This window comes from Temnothorax longispinosus, chromosome 3 (assembly GCF_030848805.1).
Source record: "Temnothorax longispinosus isolate EJ_2023e chromosome 3, Tlon_JGU_v1, whole genome shotgun sequence".
NCBI lineage: Eukaryota > Metazoa > Arthropoda > Insecta > Hymenoptera > Formicidae > Temnothorax > Temnothorax longispinosus.
This window is the reverse complement of record NC_092360.1, coordinates 21,945,916-21,963,593: the sequence shown is the minus strand read 5'-3', so window position 1 is coordinate 21,963,593 and position 17,678 is coordinate 21,945,916. Positions and strand designations below refer to the sequence as shown.

The following is a 17,678-nucleotide window of genomic DNA, read 5'->3' as shown; positions in this document are numbered from 1 at the left end:
TAATTTTGACCATAAACATAGTATTTTAACTTCTAATTCCTCGATGGTCTGCAGCTAGTGCGACACCATAGTAATATTTAATATAAAATTTTCACCGTGTTGGGATACTATCATTTTAAGTATAAAGATATTTTACGAACTTCAATCCAATTTCGTTGCATAGCAGTTGGACTATAATTTAACGTTGTTATTCGTTCTTTTCTTATATTTCGTTTTTTTTTTACAAATCCGTTATTTGTGTGATGTTATCCCGGCGCTAGATAAATTTTTTCAAGTGATATCTTTCTTTTTTTAATAAGAGACAATAAATTTTAGAATCTATTAGAACCTATTTTACAAATAAGAAAATACTCGAACTCAATATAACTTTTTCAAAATAATGCAATTTTTTAAACTGTATCTATTAAAATGTATTATATTTAAATTTAAATATTAAAGCATTCTTTTCAATTATGCCAAAGACGTCAGAATTATTTCAAAAACGCTGAATAGATATAACATGTAAACACATGCGCATAAAATACATTAAGCAGTGAAGTTACACGAAACATGGCTCTAGTCGGGATCATCTCGCGAAGGTGTAAATAGACCATAAATCTTTATCGCGCGCCGGTGGACACGGAAAAGCAGATAGATAGAAGGTTGGATAAAGATATCTTTGTGATGGCGGTCGTGGACGGAAAATAAGGAGGAGTGCACGCGCGTGGATCTCGTCAAAGTAGCACCCTTTAATATGGATGCGTGATTTCCCAGGCGGGCTGTTTCATCCGTCGGACGACAAGCAGGAAGTGGCCTTTCGCTACGCCGCGGAGAAGATCAACGCCAACCGAGACATCCTACCCAAGTCTCGCCTCAGCGCCCAGGTCGAGGTGATACAGCCACAGGATAGTTTCCACGCCTCGAAACGAGGTGAGTTTCATAATTGAATCGGAAATACTCGTCGAATCACATGAGATTCCGTCATCCTTTGCTCGCTTCAGAAATTTTCTCCCGAAGATCGGCTATTTTTATCGTTACTCAGCGTCCATCAGAGTGTGACGCGATTTTTAAAGTTTTGTTTTATTTAGAATTGAAAGTGTTGTCGATTAGTATTATATTCGCATATCTAACAATAAGTAAAATATTGCAAAAGTAATTTTAAAGTTTAACAAATGTTTACACCTGCATATACATTTAGAATAAAAAATATAAACATGATAAACTTTCTAGCTTCTTCAAAATTTAGTTTACATACTACGCAATTAACAAATCCAAAATCACAAAGATTTTACCACAATATATTTTTATTACAAGAAAATTTTCTCTCACTCTAATTAAAGAAACGAAAAAAATGTGTTAAAAGATTGCTTCTTTATTAATAGCGTATAAATTAGAACATTAAAACTAAGAAATTAGAAAAAACTAGATATCACTTCAGTTAGTGATATGAATAAAAGTCAAATAGTTTAAGGTAATAGCTTGTGCTATGCGAGCAAGTGGCCACTATATATTGACGGGAAACTTCGCGTTAACGTATCTATACATATATGGCATGCCAAACCGCGCATAACTGCCTCAAAAGTTTGTATGACTTGCTTGATGTGCGAAATAAACTGCATTTACACGATTGAGGATTCAATGTTGTTGTTCGCGTGAAGCTTCACTCTCACCAATGCTCGAACAGGAGCTGTCAGTTAATTTCTCGATGTGACGATCCCGTTCTCCAATACTGGAACGCCCTAACATCCTTATCTCAGGTGAGGCGAAACCTCTCTAACGTTCAATCTTGTTACTTGCAGTTTCGGCACGTCTAGTGCATCGCGTTCGTGAATCGAAGTTAGATTTAACATACTAAAAGTTTTACTTTATTCGAATACGCACTTTGCAACGTAATGTTTCAATGGCGGTCGCTCGCGCAAATCATCCATGTTTTTTAAAAGTTGCATTTAAAAATTGAATGTAATATTTGAGAAATAATATCTGATTATATTTAGATACTCGAACGTCTTTAAAAATTATAAGTGTTTATCTAAATTCTTACGTATAAGTTATACATGAATAAAATTAGTTAATGATCTAAATTAGTATTTAAATTCTTAATCAAAATTATAACGAGTGAAAATAATTATTCTTTTATTCATAAAATTAATATTAAATTGTTCTTTGTATGAAAATATGTATTATATGTACAAAATGTTCTACTATTGTACTTTAATAGTAGAAAATAATGTGCAAAATAATATGATTCGTAAATCTTTTGGACTCTATGTATTGAGACATTGCAATGTAGATGGAATATGGTACAATGATGGTATTTCTTTAAAAAATGATAAAACATTAACATATAAATAGTAATAATAAATAAAAGAAGTATCTCAATATCTAAATATTCAGATATTATTTCTCAAATATTACATTCAATTATTTTATTATTTTATGTCATTTTTTAATTTAACTTTCTACCTCTCATATCTTATTCGAAAAACATGGTGATATATAAGAAGTTGTTACTTGATCCAGAAAGTAGGCCATGAATTTCTTTACTACGTTGAGAAAGTTATGGGGTTCAATATGAAAATAACTCTGCATGATATATATTATACAATACAAGCCTGCAGTTAGTCGTTTAACTATATATGCAGCCGGAAATTAATAACGTCCAGCACAAAATAATAACTCGGCGGATATTTGCGCATGGAATTAACCAGGGCCAACGTAATTACCATGTCGAGTTACTAAATGATTAAAGCGAACGGTGCATTCTAAATATGCACACTGGAGTCGCATGCAGGCGCATCGGTCAAGCCGCAAATGTGTGCGAGCGTGTGAACCGCCGTAAAGCGCGCGCACAGGGTAGCCGGATAGCCGAATTTGGCGGTGCTCCAGCACCGTATTACACCGTGAAAGCAATTTTATTGATAAACTTCTGTTTGCCAGAAGTTAACAAATCTCCTTGGGACATGCCGATCGCTACGGTCGAGCTAGCTGGCTGGGCACATTCGCCCCGCGCGCATTCGGCAACGCTCGAAATCGCTACCGTTGGGTCATTCAAAAAAATTTATCTCCTCCTGTAAATCAGTGGCGAAATCGCACAGTGCAAGAGTAACGAGCATTCTGTCGGACGTGTAGCTCAAACTTTGTTAACAATAGGTGTATTACGCTATAATGGCGAACACGAGATTCAAGCTTTGTTAACAATGACGTATAATGGAAACATAATGCGAATTACGCAAGATTTGAGCTTTATGAATAATAATGTAGAGTAACATTAGGAGGGATTCCAGATATTAATATTTTAATATAATTAAATATCTAGATCGCAAATTGAATGAGAAATTCGAATATTTTAAATAATTTAAAGATGCAAATAAAAAAGACAATCAATTTATCTATAGCCAAAACATTTTGAATATTAAATGCGAATAAAATTTTGTCATTTTCGCTTCAGATAAATAAAACTGCATTAGATATATTTGAATGACTTGAAAGTCTAATTAAAAATCTAATTACGAATTTTATCTAAAGTATTCGAATGGTCAAAAGTAGTAAGGAACACACGATAAAACGAAAAATAAAAAATAAGTAAAATACAATAAATATAAATAAAATACAGTAAAAATAACTTCATATAGTGTTGATCGGAATGAAAAAAATATATTCAAATCTGCTATGCATAAATTATGAATATTATAAATACTGATAACAAATTTGTTGCCAACATTATACATATCGCTCATTCGCTGCAGCAATGACATAACTCAAAAAACACAGATTTCCAGAAAATAAAGTTTGATGAACATTTTAAATTAATAACTGACTGAAGAGGAATAAGAATATTTAACTCCATATATATTGACTCTTCATTTAGCGTATTAAACTCTCACTATTTTTTTGCAAACGACTTAAAAATGACAATTTTTTAATTATATCGTTGTAGCAAAGTGAGTGACATATGTGTTGTATATGTATTGACCATTTATTTGGTTAGCGATGCAATTACTTCACAGTCGCTCGAGAGAAAGAAAGACGAGAGAAGAAGTAGTACTGATAAACGGTTGTCTGCGACGTCGGACGCAATAGCGGGATAAATTAAATGCTGGAAATTCACGTCAGGTCTCGTGTTCTTCTCGTTGTTTAGGTTTCGTTCGCCCCCGGGGCGATGAACTTCTTCGTTCGACAAATAGAAAGAGCGCATGGCCGTTTGGACGGTCTCGCCTCACGTCTTTTTATGATACAACGGAAAAACATCGGTGAGTGCGGTTCGCCTTTGTTCGCTTCGTACCTTTGCCATTGCAGCCTTTGGCAGCGCGGTTGTTGGCAATACAGTTTTACGATTTTGCCTGGTTATTTCGGAATTTTAGATAATACAGCCCGTCGTTCTCCGTCGTGCAACTCCAGTTGGAACGGGGGTTAACGAGGATGCGCGCATTCGATTAGGCTCGTCGCTCCACTGCGCCTCGTTGGAAAAAAGCGCACGAGGCGATAGCGGTAAACAGTAGCACGGTAGTTTCAGCAGAGACAGTTGTTGAGCTCGGTCCATGCTCGGTATGCATTGCGCGATAATCTTTGCGAATAGAGATTTTCCCCAGTTCTTTCCATGTTTTTGCTAAGGTAGGGAAAATACACTTTGCCAAGCAAGCCAAATGGAACAAAATATTTCTTTACTTCAGTGAAAATGTCGATTTTCACGAATAAACTTTGAAAATGCAATGACTGTAGCAAAATTTTATTCTCAGTTTACATTCATGTAAAGAATATATTTATTTAGAATCTCAAGATTTTAAAAATATCTATTAACTTATATATCTGTGATTTATTAAATAATTTTTAGGGTCTTAAAAGAATTAAGACATAATAATCTTAACTTGGAAATTTACAGTGAGTGTATTATATTTAAAATTGTATAATTTTTATAAAATAATTTTATGAAAATCAGCATTAATTAGCATTAAACTTTGTTCATAATCATAAAAAAAGCGATTATATATTAATTTGCGATTTATATAGATTCGAATAATTTTTCCCAGGAATAAAAATACGATAAATTAATATTTTTCTAACGAAATTGAAGATTTCGTGTGCACACGTAATACAGTCTGGTGTTATATTACGTGCCGCACACACACACACACACACACATATATACACTTCGTATATATTATTAATCGATTATCGTGTAACTTGCGTGAACGAAAAGAATCTTGCGAAGTTGAACGTTTCTCGGCGCTAGCGCGAAAATGAGAATATACCGGAATACCCTTGCGAAAGTATAAGAGACGCTTCGTGATATTTTACGCTTACGGCGACGGCGTATGTCCGAGGGAGGTTCCCGTAACTACCCACCGGGGGGTGAAGCATCTCGCCGCGCGCAAGCGGTAGCGTTGTCCCGCTCGTTTCGCTTTCGCTAAGCCAATTTCCCAAAAATCACCGGGATGAAACGAAAAGTTCCGCGCCGGGGCCGTAGGAGTAACCGGAGTAACCACAAGCTGCGCGGCGACGCGACGGTGCCGCGGTGTCGAGATAGAACACGGTCCGCTCTAATTTTGCCGTAACTTTAAAGGTTTCTTCTTTCACATTGTTGCACCAACTTTCGAGAAAGTATTGGTGCGCGAGAAGCGTTTGCGAATGCCGTGGTACGTGATTTCGAAAGTTTGGAACGAGGGGAATCGAGAGACACTCGCGTGCGACGCGCGTCGTTAACTCTCCATTATCTCCAGTCCTTGAAACGGCGTGTATGTATGTGTTGACCATGTTTAATTCACGCCTAACTTAAACAAGAGAAAAGAAAAAAATCTTATAAGAGAGCCGACGTTTTTATGGAAGAATTCTGGATACATAAACGGTAAATAGGTTGGAAAAAATACAGAAGTTGAGCCCAAAAACATCAGCTTAAGAATAAATTTCAATAGTAAAAATGGCATCTCTGTTACCGAGGGGAAAAAGAGGATTGTAATATGCCATCTGTTACAAATATAACAAACTTTTTCAAATATAAAAAATAATATAATCTTTTGATGGTCTCTATTATGATGTGATACAATGATGACAATATTGTTATAAGTTGTCAGATAATGAAAGAATTTTGATATAAAAGATTAATAAAATATACAAATTAGATAAAGTCTTATTTGTAGTAATACTCTTTTTATCCTCTTTATATAAAAAATTCATATATTAAAAAAAATATATAATAAAGTATGAAAAGGAAATGTAATTTTAAAAATATACAAAATAATTATTAAAAGTTGCTTTAAGACCTAGGTTCAAATTAAATAGCTTGCCACGATCTCTTTCACGACGTTCAATTTAGAACGTATCGACCCAATTTTTTCTCAGACACTAATGAGCGGAGCGTTGATCAAACGTAATTTCTTCATTAGCAGTGGTGTCTTTTAGCCTGAAATAGGAAAAATGTCTACCCTGCATTGTCAGTTGACAGGTTCTATTCAGTCCATAGCATTATGAGCGATATTAAATTAATTTGTTATTTGTCTCCATTATTGTATCACGGGTTTTCTTTATTATGCTTATGATATATTTTATATTCAAAACATGTTATGCGCGTGAACTACTTTTTTGTTTAATTTAATTAGCTGTATTTACAGTTGTATAAACTTAGATTGTAAATTTATATTCTGTCACAAATATTTATTAAGAGAGTTTGGTTTTTGAGCGAACAAAAAAAGAAAACTATTTAATGCAGAAAATAAGATGTTAATTAAAATGCCAGTTTGATCAAAGAATATAAAGCCAAAAGACCTATTCTAAATAATACTCTTAAACAAGTATAATTTTGTTTAACTTAATGAAAGATATTTCTTGAAAGATTTCCTGCGGTTTTGTAATCAATTAATATTATAAAAGGATACATACACAAGTAATTTCGATGCTTCGGTCTCTTGAAATTACAAAAGCGACGTTCTACCTAACATCGAAATCCCTTGATTTATTAACGCTAATTTTCCAATAGTTCTGAATATCGGCTAATAGTTATCGGTAGATTATTCCAGCCTTCATAAACAGGTCGTCGATTTACGAATGACGATTAAACACGACCAATCCCGTGAGTAATTATACACGATAGCCAGGTGGCACGCGCTCATTAGCAGTCGTGCAAACAATACAGGTGCAAACCGCGTTCTCGCCGAATGTGGTTTGAACATAACGACGTGTTGTCTTCCCGCGATGTGATTTCCGATCACGTTTTGGTGCGTCAACAGATACTATAGATACACGGCGAACGGCAATGAGATCGGCAGCAACCACAGAGCTAGGACGCGGGATAAAGAAAGGGATGGAATCGCGAGTTGTGCGGCAACGACAGTCATGAATAATGTAGTCGCTTCTCGCGTTGGCAAAACGCTTTTTATTTTTCTGAACCTAAGGTAGCTATTTCGTACACGCTTGGTGAAAAGTGAGAAATAACACGGTCACAATAAGGGCGCGCAGGGCGACGTCGTGAGAATCGAGACACTACACAGGAACATGTGTATTAAACATTTCTTTTTCTGGAAACGGGATCTTATTTCTCACATACTAAAAGCACATTCTAAGGCATTTAAGATTACAGAATTGTTTGTATTTAAAATTACTATTTTCTACTTTAATATTTAATCGATGATAAATTAAATATGTTAAAAAAGTGATATAACAACGTAACTGTCATGTAATTTATAATAGCATATTTTCAAAGTATCACATGCTAGAATATAATGAATTTTAGAAATATCTAAAAATATCACAAGATTAAGAAAACTATTTCTCTTGTGCATCCATACTCTATGGAAGCTTAAAAAAATTTACATAATTACGTGAGATAGTTTGAAACTGCGTGACATATTAGAATAAACAGTTCGTGATATTATATGCTATGAAATAAGTTGTTCTATTTCCTGCAAAAGTAGATAACACGTATAAAAATTTATTTACAAATTCTCAAAATTCTGTAGAATCCCTTTCTCTATATATATGTATACTCTTTTATCACACATATATAATTTCATATATAGTAATAGATTTTCTTAATGTATATAAACTAAGGTGGTCCTTGCAATAAAGCGTACCAATATTTTGTATCTAATAATTATAATTTGACGTGTACATTTGTGAATCTACAAACCTATGGCGATTTGCGCTAGATGTTATAGGTTTGCGTGTATCCGTGGTGGATCTTCTAATCGTATGCATTAAATGTCATACCGTGCAAACGTCGTAACCGATTTAATCATAACACGTAGCTCGTCTTGTTAAGGCCAGCTCAGAATGCTGGCCGCTCTCTCTCTCTCTTTTCTTCTCGGCCAGCTTGCGAAATGTTGGCGAGGAACTTACTCGCTTGGACCGTGGCAAGAGTGCGTTAGCTTTTCATGCAATTACGGAACGCGCATAAGGGTCGCTGCCTGCCTCGAAAGTGCGCCGTCGTAATTATGGTTTTGAGCTTTTCAATTATAACAACGGCGCCACCGCTGCTGCCGTAGTGCGCTCGTAAATGTTCTCTCTCACCCGTGTAATTCGCAAAATAATTAGCTCTTTCACTTCTTGAAAATCGCATTGTGCTTGTCCAACTCGGATATTTTTATTCGTCCCTTGCAGTACCTTCTAAAGTGACAATAGTTATTAAATCAGTTTAGGACACTGACTATATCATTTTATTTGGGTAACAAAAAAGCTGAATGCCTAATGCAAGAACGGAGGAAATATAGAATTTTATGAAAGCAACTGCCAAGTGTTCTTATAATAATTAATAAGAAAATATTACGAAAATAATTGAGAATATCAGCTTGTACGTGTATTTACCGTTTACTTTCGTATAATATTTTTTTTTACGCGGAATTTATTCTTATCTAACTTACTATATCTCGCGAAGGAAACTGGACAATTGTTTCATAATATTTGAATTTTAAAAACGGAGATAATAACGTCCAATACCTAAATCACGATGCGTCCAATAAAATGCGCATGTAACGGTATGCAAAAAGCTAGGCGAACGTTATGAATACTTACGGGTCGCCGCAATTTCCGTCCGTTCCTTTCACCGCGCGTTTTTCTGTTCGCGGGGCTTTCGCGACGGGATGAATCGGATTGTGTTTTGCGCGGGCTTATATGCGAGCAATTAAACGTACCTATTTCGCAGACGCGAAAAAATACGAATGCAAATAATAGCGAAGATATTTTGCGAAAGCGATGGAGCGGCTCTGTAAAATACTATTTCAGGTTCGCTAAAATTTACCATACATATTTTTATGGCAGACAAAGTTAAAGAAAGTATTGACTTTTGCATTAAAATATCAACAGTTTAAAAACGTTATAAGTCATTAAGAGAGAGAATTTAAATAATATGATAATAAAAGAAGTTTCAAGAAAAACATTTAATTACTTTTATCTTTAAAAATTAACAATTAAAAATTGTGACGTGTGATGTGATAATAATTATAAAACTTTTATCTCATGGTTTGCAATATAAACGCATGAATTTTTCTTAAAACGTACATTAAAATTGAATGTAGGGAAAAGGGAAACATGAGAGAGCATGCTCATGTTTCCGTATTATGAAGTTGTTTGATTAACAAAAGTAACTGTCTGTTTAGTCAGGACGATTTAATAAAGAAACCACGATGACCCTTACGATGAGTGGACTTTCTTTTATTTCTCATTATTTAACGTAATTCATCCCGCCTCTCCCATCTCTCACGCAAGTCTTAGAATAGCTGACTATTTTCCCGGTAACTTCCGCTATTTTTCTCTTCTTTAAAGTACGCGCCGTTTTGCCGTCCTTAAAATTAAAATAAATTTACGAGCCGGCGAAGTTCGTTAAGAAGGAGATCCTCGTTATTTAGTAAATCTACTTGAAATTCTCGGATATGGCCCTCGCCGGTACAGTATAACTAAGAAAAAGTCGGAAGTGGTTTCCCGTTCGCTGTATAAAACGACTCGCTTAATCTTACATTACGAATGTTTCTTCGTTGAGGAAATCCAATGTCGTAAAAGGGCGTCCATCAAAATTCATAGCGTATAAATAGGCATCTTATTAATTTTACATAATATTATTTTTGATTGCATGCACTAAAAAAATTATGTGTGAAATGTACAAAATATACCCCCCCCCCCACACACACACACACGTGTCTTGCACATCTTGTAAATTTTTACAACAAGAATGTCCGTTTAATTAATCATTTTTTAACATTTTTAAATACAATCGCAAACGTATGACAGTAAAATTTGTACGAATTAGTGTAACTTTTGTTTTGATTATATAACCTTTTGTTTTATCTCTTTAATTGGATGTATTGCATTCTTAATAACACAAAGAATGATGTTTGAAATGTTTGAATGGAAAATTCATTTGTATATACAGAAAAAATTATAATTTTTTTAAAAAGACAAAAATATATAGAGAGCGTGCGATATATCATATTTGTTGTATTGTAGTAAGTATTTAATAAGCAATAAAAAACTGGTCGTAACGGAGGCTATTTGCAATGTACTAAGAGATTCTCTTCCAAAGCCGGTTAAGAGAATCCGCCTAAGTCGGGACACCAAACTACACTGTAAGATACTCATAGAGAAGCACTTAAGAGTTCCGAACGATGTTATCATTCGCATTATATCATATTATATCGGTAGGGACCCCTCGTGCCCCCTAATTGTGTACGCGCTCCGACATGCCGCTTAATCGCTAGCAGACTTAGGGCGCTGCCCTAAATTATGCAGAATTAATTATCACAAGCAAATGAAGCTATCAACCGTTCATACCCGATCGCCTGAGGTGAAACAAATTACAACGGGTAATTACCATTATTTTGCAATATCAAATGCCGTTAATATATTATATTAGAATAGATAATGTACCTATTATTGAAACGTTTACCATTTTCGTGGGAATTATATTATTGCCTCTTGCACAGACTGCGGATTTTACTACAAAAGAGAAATGAGTTTTTATTTGAAAAAAATAATTCTTGCAATATCTCGAAAAATGGCAGCACACATGACAAAAATATTACAGCCATTAAACATGCTCCACTAAATAAACCAATCTCTCGTTTGAAACACTTCTTTTAAAGCGATACTGTCAAAACGATATCAGTTTGTCGCGCTTTAACTATCTCATTAATCTATCCAATCTATATAACAAATTACGACGAACTACAATGTAAACGTTCGGGGGAGCGGGCGGAGATCGCGCGTGTTCAGTATCTCATTTTGGCTTGGTTAATTTTGAATTTTCACAAAGCACAACGAGAGGCAGGCCCGACGAAACCGCCACTTTCGGTTGATAGACGAAAGTTTCGCCGGTATACCGTAAATCGATCGCACCGGCTGGCTCCAGCGATGGGCGGCGTCGCGCCGTTTATGGAACTCGCTGCGGCGCGATCCAAACTTTTTCCTCAATTAAGGAAGCAAGTTTCGGAGCTATAATTTCGTACCCTGCGTTTTACTACTTTTAATAAAATTAGCGACGCGCCGCCGCGGAAATCCTCTCGCACTCGTACGACCGTTTCTTCTCCTTCCTTCCTTCTTCGTCATCCTTTTCTTACATAAGCCTTTTCGCCATCCTACCTTCTAATCAAATTAATTACAATAGCTCGAATAAAAATGTTACAATTATGCTATTATTCTCCGCCGCAGAGTCCGCACTTTAGAGACTCGAAGCGAGAGAATCGTACAGAAATAACCGTGAATTTCAAATTATACTGTGTAGAGTGATATCAAGTTAACTGATACCGTAACTTATCATGTTATCCGTTTATTATCTTATCAGCCTTAGAGAAATTCTATTTCTTCACAAAATAGATAAATGTTTGTAGGTATAAAAGTTTTCAACAGTATGCCGTAGTAGTACACGCGTTATAAAATTACAAAATTTTATATAATTTTATAAGATTGCGAAACTTTATTAAAAAATATTATGGCTTTATTAAAAATAATAATAATAAATATATATTGGAGTAATTTGTAAACTTAAAATAAATCTTTCTTGAATTATTTTTAAATAATTATTGTTCTAAATTACACGTTCAATTTAATTACACAAATTGAAGCTATATAAATACGTAAAGAAATTATTATTTTATTGGACAAAAATCTGAAATCTATGATACGACTATTCCGTTACACAAAGATTCAAGATTTACTACGCTTTTGTCAACTAGTAGCTCAGTATAAAACATTCGAGTTCAATATCTCGTATTGTTTCCAGCTGTTGTTCAACAAAACTATATACGCATGTGCTTCTCTCATTTATCTGCGACAAGTGTCGCAACAGAAATGTCGAGGAGTATCGGTAAACAAATGTGCTCAAACATCGTTAGTCACGCGAATATCGATACGTTTGATTCAATTTCAACTTGACCCACGTCAAACGATTAAACTCTTTTAAAGTGGAAATAGTAATCGAGTTCCTCGTGCGCAATATACATTTTCTGCCGAATCTCACGGGCAAGTTACGTTTCATTACAGTTTTATTTCAACTTCCAAATTACTTTCAAATTGAACATATTCAATATTCTTCCATCAACAAAAATATAATATTTTATTTCAGCATTTATGATTGTGTCATAAATATCAATTGCTGTATACAGGATACTGAAAGGGTTTTTATTTTTTTTATAAAGTATAAATTTAGAAAAGGTAATCCCTTATCTACAATAAATATAAAAAACTTCTTTGAAAACATTTTTTATATCTGGGTATTTTTTAGTATTTTATATTTACATCTATATTTGTACATAAGAAATGAAAATAGATTAATAAATAATAATGCGTAAAAATAGTCTCGTTTGTTTTGTCAAATTTATAATGTTTTTATTATTATTATTTTTTTTTTAATGCCGTAAAAGAACTAAAAAGAATGTTGTATTGATATAGGCTGATTAGTTAATCAGTTAATGGATTTATGAAACAGAATAACTGGTAAAGGAACGTTTACACCGTTTTATTAATAGGTAATAGCTGATTACAAATTGAAGTACCGCTATTGGAATATCGGAACGTTTTGTCAAACCGTGTGAAATGTTCGACAGGGTGACACATTACGGGATTACACAGGACTGCATCATCCTTGGTATTACAGGAATTCTATTAACTCCCGCCATCTTCTCACGAATTCTTGCCAAACCGGGTATTTTCTATTTTTACCTAGTGGCTAGCACTCGCGAATAATTTTCAATAAAGGGCGGTCTCTTAAAAATTACTACGGCGTTGAACGTTTTTGATGGGATAATACTTCCTCCTCTGTAAAAAAAAAACTCAAACAGTTTTGTGTAAGAATATAGCTTTCAATACATCAAATCTTTACATTCTACATATAAAGGTAATTTAATAAAATCAGTATAGCGTTTATTACAAAAATTATGGGAGTCTATATACATTTTTTAAACATATATAAATTTACACCAATGCAATATGTTGTTTTAATAATACTTCTTAAAATAAAAGAACTATTTTCATAATATAAACAATTTAATAGCAATAATTAAATAAATTTTATTTATTAATAAAAATAGATATAAAAAATTATTCATGTATGGAAAAATTATTTATTGTATAAATTATGTATATAACAAAAGAGATAATAATTTTTTACAGTAATAGGAAATTATTTGACATAAAATCTTTATCAATTATAGCAAATCGATTACAAATTATTCATTGTCTCTGTGGAACTACTTAATCCATGGAAAAGAAGTCAATTCCTGACTGTATAATGCTATATACGATCGAAATACCAATAATTTCTGTCGAGAATTAAATTTTCTAACGAATAATTTTCGATCTTTTTTTTAATGGTGAAAATCTAAGAAACGCTAGCAGAAAAGGAAAGGTACATAACTTCCCAAGTAACTTTGCGGCACAATCCTTCGAATACGTTCATCTGCATACCAAAATACACGGCTATTTAACTTAAATTGAAATTTCAGATCGCGACAGGGACGATAAAAATAATGGAATTTTTTTCAGAAAACACTTTTATAAATTTTATTCTCATTATTCTGTTTCGTCTTGGAATAATCACGGAATCGTTCGTTCTTTCGAGTGTAATTTAATATGACTGATTCGTATCTTTCACTATTCATGGAAGTCTTATAAGGAACAAGATCGTACCTCATGCTCGAGCTTTTATACGACGAGCGTGATTAATTTTATGTAATTTCATTAGACACAGCGGTGAAGATTTTTGTCTCTAAAACAGTAGAAAGAAAGTTTCATCGCGGTCGGTTCTTGCTCCGCGTAGCATTTGTAGAGAACAATAAATTACGCTTGCATAAGGATGTCGGAGGGAGGACACGAGAGGGGACGTTAATCGGATTGTTAGCGGGAAAGAGAAAATCTTACAATACAACTTTGCGAATGAATATTCGCGACAAGCGGTTGACGACACGGCGAGTCATTAATAAATGTCCCGAGACGTCACCGCGTCGTTTTCTTGCAAATAAAGTGCTATTTGTTGCGCGCCGGATAATAGCCGCAAATAAATGCATCCTTCGCGTTGCACCCTGGTAATAAACGTCATCGAAATAAACGAACGCTTATGGCAAAAAGATATAATTTAGCCGTGGAGTATTAACATCTCACACCGCGCGCTCGGGGTGTATATCAATTAATTTAACAGTTAATGTTATCAGCACGTGAGCATAAAGTGATTATCAAGTAAATAACACGCAATTATTTTTCTTTTGAAAAAAAATTTTCCGACTTGTTAAGATTAGATTTAACAAAACTTTACTTATCGAAGCCTTGTCTCATTTTTACTGTTTTATTTTTCAAATGTTCTATCGTTAAAAGTCAATTTTACTTGGTACTATCTCACATCGATTTAAATTCACATCTCAAACGATACACTATTAACATTAAATGTATGTAATTAAAAATAATAAAAAATTCAAAATAAACAAACTTCAAAAGCGTTCGCAGCACCGAGGGGTTTAACAACCCGCGGTAATTCTTACTTTCTGCAGTTTAATTCTCTCATTAGATACGAGGGTCCAATGAGACGCTGAATTCGCGAATGCTCGTGGAGCGTTCCACTGAAGCGAGCTTGGCCGCGCGACAAAGGAGCGGAATATAAGAGCGAGCTCCGTGCCACGTTCTTCCGACGACGATGCGGTCTTGGGTCGTGTTAATCCTACGCGGGATTCTAACACGGGAGGAATTTGCATAGTCGTAGGATTTTTATCTGCACGAGGGGCCATCCACTCCGGTCTGGTTACGGGGTCGCGGCACCGACGCCCGCGAACTCTTACACCAGGTGGTCCCGTATCCGCCGGTCCGCGCCCATCCTCCTCTCTCTCTCTCTCTCTCCCTCTCTCTCGGATAACGGTTGGCGCTCCGGAAACAGGGCGCATCGATTTTTCATTAAGCTTCAGCTCCGCGGACCGTCGCCTGCTTTGCATACGCGCGCTTACTCGTCGCAACGTCGAATTCCCGGATTCTCCCTTCCACGAGGCTCTCACGCTCGTGCGACCGCGCTGTTTCCGATTACGCGACGCGAAATCCCACGGCCCATTTCCGCGTCCGCGTCCGCGTCGGCCGTTCCGCCGGAAGCGACGAACGAGCCAGGCATCATCTGCGCACGTATTCGAGCCCGATCAAACCTGCGCGGAAATTATCGCGCATAAGCGTTGTAACGGTCCTTGATCGTTATAAATACGAAATTGTGATAAACATCAATTTTTGTATTGAAGCGTGCAACTTTCACGCGTTATGTAAGCTTTCAAAGAGCGTAGAAATGTTAAACGTCTTTAAATGTTACGGCTGAAGAAGACTCGGTGAAGTCGAAACGTATACCAATTTATATATTGTACATGCGAATTAATAAGTTAATTATTTAACAACTATTGCCGCTCGGTCATTGGCCCTTTCCATTTCAATTTGTAATACAATATTATTCCCTTATGACACAATTTACTTGCGTGGCGTAATCTGATTAGTTTAGAAGTATACAAAATAATCCTCTCAAGACGATATTTCTAAAGCTGTATACGCGATAAGAGGATTATGTAAAGCTGGTAGGGATCTGTTTGACCTCTGAAAGATATCAAGCTAGGGATTCAGAAAAAAAGAACGAATCGCGAGGATTTGCCGCGATATATATCGTTTGCGCCGTAGAGATATGCGTCAATCGTTTCCACGCATGTTCGTGCCAGTCAACGCGTAAACTGGGACGGATGGGCGGGGTTACGATGGAAACGAGGCAAATTTCGGGAAGCGAAATTTCCATTACCGCGATATCACCTCCGCGGATTCCCGGATTCCCGGATTTGATCCGCGATCGAGCGACGTGTCGAAAGTCGTTCGCGAATCTCATCGCGGACCGGGGGATCATAACGGTTGTGCTCGCAAAGTTGTAAAAACTTTCTCATCCCGGGCGAGTTTAACACTCAGACGATCCGCGGGTACGAGGGTCTTCAACTTTCTTACGATCGCGTGATGAAATTTCGATCCCGGGTGGCGTGGGAAACCGGCATCTAGGTAAGCAACTACCGACGTTCGGAGCGAACGATTGATATTTCGGATAGGATAGAAAGCTTGTTCCCCATTTTATTTCTTCCGACCGACAAATGCACTTTTTAAGACACATACGCGAAAGATATGCACGTTAGAACGGAACACAAAGCTGTCCCGTAAACATATTTCTTTCGTGAATATCCGAGAACAACGTCTGAATATCTTTCCGTTTGGGTGATGTCTGTTTGGATGCGTGCGTCTGTGGGAATAGGAAGAGATTTTCCTCTAACATCCTGCTTAATTATGATCTTGTTACGCGTCGTGGAGAATTATCGGCTTAAGGCCGCGCAAAGTCACCCATGCGCCCTTACTAATCGCCGTCAAATATCTCAGCGCGTTACCGAGGGCACTTACATACGTGGTCTAGTATATCAGGATGAGCTCGGCCATAAATGCCGCGCGAAGTTTCTGCGCAAGTTTCCCTCGATTTAGTTATACAGACTTGTTCCCAATCGCACGACTTGTATTATACACGATCCTTAGACACACCCGGTAATAGTCCTCCTGTCGCAAAGTCGCAGATAGGTTTACGGTTTACGCTATGTCGCTGAAATTACGACGCTGACCCGGCTTTGTATAGTAGCTAACAATAAGACGCACCCAATAAGTACACAATCACCGAGTACACAATCGCAGTGTACAGAGCTAAACCGTTGCAAACGGCTTATGTAGCATAAATACATCTTAAGATGTTGCATTGCAAGTTAATGAAAGTAATTACATATATAATGTTTCACATATAATCTTAATATCTTTTTTAATATATATATAATCTTAAAGATATTATTCTGACAATCTGTTACACTACGTCAAATATCATGACGCTTGTATTAATCGGAAAATCTGTCGAATATACCGCGCGTATAACGAAATATATAATTATATAATATCAATATCTAAATATTATTTTATTTTATATATTAGTATGCACTTAAATGTTTTTAGAATCAAGTTAATTAATTGCTTTGTTTACACCGATAAAACATAACTAAATAAATTTAATTAACTAAAAACTGCCACTTAAAATTAACAAGTAACAAGGAAAAAGTGGGCTTTTGAGATTCAAACGCGGCTAATTGTGCATGAATTTACGTTATGTAACATTTAATTAACAATTTGATACACGTTATAAATCGCACATTTCAAAGTATAATAGCCGAAATATACGATTTATAACAATTGTATCAAATTGT

The 17,678-nt window shown here is 35.6% G+C and overlaps 1 protein-coding gene across 5 annotated transcripts in view; it reads left to right on the top strand.

Annotated features, from left to right (window-relative positions):
• Positions 1-17,678, top strand: part of Kair1d (Kainate-type ionotropic glutamate receptor subunit 1D) — a 233,017-nt gene that overhangs the window by 106,286 nt on the left and 109,053 nt on the right. For all 5 annotated transcript variants that reach the window (XM_071772582.1, XM_071772581.1, XM_071772584.1 and 2 more), the window contains one exon: positions 754-909. In XM_071772582.1, the coding sequence (XP_071628683.1) occupies positions 754-909 (156 nt within the window). The remainder of the gene's footprint in view (positions 1-753; positions 910-17,678) is intronic.